Source organism: Beta vulgaris, chromosome 7, assembly GCF_026745355.1.
Source record: "Beta vulgaris subsp. vulgaris cultivar EL10 chromosome 7, EL10.2, whole genome shotgun sequence".
Classification (NCBI taxonomy): Eukaryota; Viridiplantae; Streptophyta; class Magnoliopsida; order Caryophyllales; family Amaranthaceae; genus Beta; species Beta vulgaris.
This window is the reverse complement of record NC_079208.1, coordinates 49,820,346-49,825,078: the sequence shown is the minus strand read 5'-3', so window position 1 is coordinate 49,825,078 and position 4,733 is coordinate 49,820,346. Positions and strand designations below refer to the sequence as shown.

Here is a 4,733-nt window from a genome sequence, read left to right as displayed (position 1 = left end):
TTGTTTAAAAGATCAATTTGAATCTTATATAAGAGATATGATAAGATATATTTAACAAAAGTTTGTTGTGTTTATTCGTTTTTAGAGGAAGATAGAGTTAGACCGAGTGAAATGTCATAACTGATTAGCTCGAGGAATTAGGAGTTTAGTGCGTGGTGGTTGTTTAATCTTTCAAATTTTAACAAATCAAAAATATTATCTTCAGATATTAAAGGACTTTTAAGAGAAATTAGTTTTTTGTATGGTGTATAACTCTTAATCGCAAAATAAAGGATAAGAATTATTAGTAGCTGTTTAATTCTTTTTGCTGATTATTAAATTACGTTGATAAAAATGCTTTCTTTTATGGTATGGATATTTGTTTAGCTATTGATATTTTTTTAGTTGTGTGACAGAAATTTAAGATAATTATATATTAGGTTGTTTATTTTATAATAGATAAATGACGTTGATAACAAAAAGATTTTAAGTGAAATTTTCTTTCTAGCTATTGATGAAATTGTCAATTTTTTTTAGTTTTGTGCCACAAATTAAAGATAACAATGATATATGTTGCTGTCAAAAAAAAAAAACAATGATATATGTTGATTTTTTTTCTGAATAGATTAATTACGTTGATAACAAAAAGATTGTTGTTTTTATCTTCTAGCTGCTGATATTTTTTTTAGTTGTGTTTCAATAAAACCTAACCATCAATTGTCGATAATTCTCCCTCTGTTTCATAATACTGCTACCTTTTTCATTACGCGAGAAGTTTCACATTACCCTTCTAAAAATAAACTCTCTCTATCTCCATGGTTCCTTTTCTTTTTACTCTATACATCTTTCTTCTCCAAAAATTGCTAAGAGTCCGTAAATTGAGAAGTGTAGCAAGTAATATGAAAGAAAAGAAGTACTTCTGACAAAAAGGAATTTTTGTGGGTGAAAAATAGAAAGGAAATTGTGGATATTGACTAAAAGAAATATTATTAATTAATGCCATGAGGTCTACAAATTATACCATGTGGTATTAAACTTGTAAGCTAACATGAAGATACATTACAAGATCTAAGGAACAAATCTTCATTATTAATTAAAAGTTTTTGCCTTCAAATGTTTGGCCAAATTGCCAATTAGAAGGTACAACATTATCAGACTGCACCATTTTACCATCACTAGTAGTAACTTGAAATGACAACTTTTGCCCTAATAGATTCTGAGGGATTTGCCAATTTTGCCCCCAATTATGTGTCATTTGCAGCCAATTATTAGAATTTGACACCTTAATCTTCATGTTAACAACATCACCAGCACCTCCAACATTAAACACTAGTACAAGTAACCAATTTGGATTTCCTTGAAGTAAAAACTTCATGCCACCCTTCTTAACACAAGGAATTTTACGAAATTTTACCGGAACAACACCAGCTTTATATTCTGCGATTTTTACGAACATTTTCATCGATAAATCGAAGTGTTTTTGAGGAGGATTACACCAAATATCGACTGTTTTTGTGTAATTAGGAGGACAAAAATTTGTGGCAGTGATCTTAATAGATCCAGGTTTGCACCATTTAGAGTTTAAGCATTGAATCTCAAAACATGATCCACAGGCTAATCCATCGTTGAATAATGCTGTGCTTAAAGCTGCTGTTTGAAGGCCGTAACCTTGTTTGAACAGATTTCCATATCCACAAGCACCATCTGCAATTCAATATAACCACATTCATAATCATAAATCAAGGATATATATATCTTCGCCCAGTGGTTAAGATTGAGGTGATGTGAACGATAGATCACAAGTCCAAATCCCACCTCCCCTTTTTTGTACTTTGTACTGCTTTCGTGACTTACATGTATAAAAAAACATCTCATAATCATATTGTGAAAAATCAATTTCGAGGAGCACAATATACATCAAGATATATAGGCGGCTAAAATAAATATGATTAGTATAAGTGTAACTAATATCACTTTAGAAAACAATAAAGTATTAATTAGATCCAAATGTTAGACATAACTATAGACTTTACCAAGTATTAATTATAAAAGAACGTGTTGTCTTCGAAATAAAATTTGTTACACATTAACATATAGTGTTATTCGTATGAATGGTACTCTATGATGCTATCTCAATAATTTCATGAGATCTCTTACTAGGCGCTAGCTATCGTATGAGATGCATTTTCAAACCAAATTAAAATTAGTAAAACTTGGATTAAGATCAATAAATTTCAAATACTTAGGAGCTCTAGTTGTTGAAGATTTTATGACTTACACATTGTTTCATTTCCTCGCATGTCACCGTAAAATGTTGCATGGGCATCAGTGACCCACTCGTCATTTGTGGCTTGGCTGACTAGCGAAAGTGGTATTGTTATAGCCAAGAAAAAACACAAAGATGGAAGAAATTTAGCCATTTCTATTAGTGAGACTATCATATAACTTCAAGACTTAATCACTATATATAGAGGAAATGATGGTTTAAGTTTGGGAAGTTCATGACTGTACTGCAATGATCTTCTGCACACAAAAATTATGGAAGGTGTGATTTCGCTCCTTTTAATAATGTTTTGAATTGCTATGATAAGATGAATATTAGACGTAAATAGAACAATTTCAATTTGGAAATAGAGATCAAAACTTTTGATATGTTTCTATTTTTGAAGGTTTCACCCTATCCAGAATCTACATAAAAAAAGGAAAGGAAAAATTCAAAACATTTTTTCATATAGAAAAGTAAGATACAAAAAATGAGAAATATTTATTTAGTATTAGTTAATAGTTAAGGTTCCGTTCGGCATCATCGTCAGCTTTCAGTTTTTGGTTTTATGAATATAAAAGTCATATGATATAAGGTGTATAATAATCTTAAAATCAGTTATACTTATATTAAACATTTGACTCAATTTTGAAAACTGACAATAGAAAACTAAACACTTTTTTTTTTGTTTCTATATTTTAGTTTTTAGTTTTCATAAATCTGAAAGCAAGGAACAAAAAACGATAACAAACGAGCCCTAATATTTAAGATATCTCTATTATATAAGGGAAGGGAGGAGTAATAGTGTCCTTTTTTGAAATGCCTATTTTGCCCCAATTTCCTTTCTAAATTACAAAAGGATTGTCAAAATCAAAATCGGCACTCAAAGAAAACTACCGAAAATTAATTTACAACACTCACTCACAAATTATTAAAAGAAGAAACTTTACAAATCACTCATACAATTGAGAAATCACATTCTAAAAATCACGCAAATCACTCAAATACTCAGGAAACTTTATTAAAACTTAAAATTAACATATAAACTAAAACAAATAACCTAGAACGTAAATACATACAAAAACATTTACAAAAATTTACTTACAAATCACTATTCTCAAGAACCATTCATAATTAACGTGGGCCATGATAAAAAAATAGAGTTGTATTTGTAGTGAAATAAGAATTTAGAAGTTAGACAAGGAAAAAAATTAATTACTTTTTTATAGTGTTTCCTATATATAATAAAAAATTTACATATATTTGGACCTATTTTTTCTATTATATAATAGCGATTAATTATCAAGGTAAAAAGGTTTATGCAAACTATCATTCAAGAATTAAAGTACATCATATCTCTATTATATAAGAGAAGGGGGGAGCTATGGTGTTCCCAAATGAAGAGACTATGTTACCCCCTTCCCATTCTAAATTACAAATTCACTTACAAAGCAAATGGGGCTTCAAACAAAACTACCAAAAATATAATTATTCACAAACTACTACTTATGAAATTGACTTGAAATCAAAGTGTCCACTTTCTTTACAATTTATGAAGTATTGTACTTAATTCAAAAATCAACTAAAAAATTATAATATTAGAAATCATAAATAAATTCAATAAAATTTATATTTTGTTCATAGAATTTAACTTTGAAAAGTAAAAAAAAATAAAAAATGGCAAGAGACTTAAGTGACAGAAACTAAACCAATCAAATTTTACAACTAAAAACAATTATATTCGTATGTCTAATGTTCAAATTTTGACTCTTATGTCGGAAAAAATTGAGTTTCTGTTTCGAAAAAAATTCAAGCACGCATCGCGTGCAAAAAATTCTAGTATAATATAGTCCATTTCAGCTCCCCAAAAAACATATACATATTAAACAAATAATTACCAAATCAAATACTGATTTTCCAGCTTATTAAACAATATCACATTCCTAGTTAGTCCAACAACTAGTTTAGCACCCATGCGATGCACGGTTATAACAAAAATATTTACAATACTAGATTTTATAAACTCCGCATACATAGATTTTAAAACAATCTCTCTGACAGATCTCGATGGGCTCAACACAAGCCCACACAAGAGAAAAGTATGACCACACACAAGCCTAATGGGGTTCCATCCTAAAATCATATGGTGATAGGTGGAGTAACCCATTAGCTTTTATATTAGTCATGTACTTTCAATTCTTCCAATGTGGGACACATGTGGATAATGGCAACGGGTCGGACTTGGACCGGGTTATGCATAATCTGACTCCGACCCTACAGAAAGTCGGATTTTAAATCCGACTCCGACATCCGACTTTGAAAATCCGAATCCGACCCGACTTAAAATCCGAACATCCCACTCTGAGATCCGACCCGACATAAAATCCGGACATCCGACTTAAAATCCGAACATCCGACTTCGAACTTGATCCGACTTATTTTTCTTCCAATTTTTTATAATAGAATAGTCTTCTATAATATAATAATTTAA

General features: G+C 29.9%; 1 protein-coding gene across 1 annotated transcript; it reads right to left on the bottom strand.

The window, feature by feature from the left end:
* Window positions 1–1,072: 1,072 nt before the first annotated feature.
* Window positions 1,073–2,497, bottom strand: LOC104908663 (putative expansin-A26). Its single transcript, XM_010697797.2, has 2 exons — window positions 2,258–2,497; window positions 1,073–1,683 (listed from the first exon to the last, which is right to left on the bottom strand). The coding sequence occupies exons 1-2, from the start codon at window positions 2,418–2,420 to the stop codon at window positions 1,073–1,075; spliced, it is 774 nt and encodes a 257-aa protein (XP_010696099.2). The 5' UTR covers window positions 2,421–2,497.
* Window positions 2,498–4,733: the final 2,236 nt, after the last annotated feature.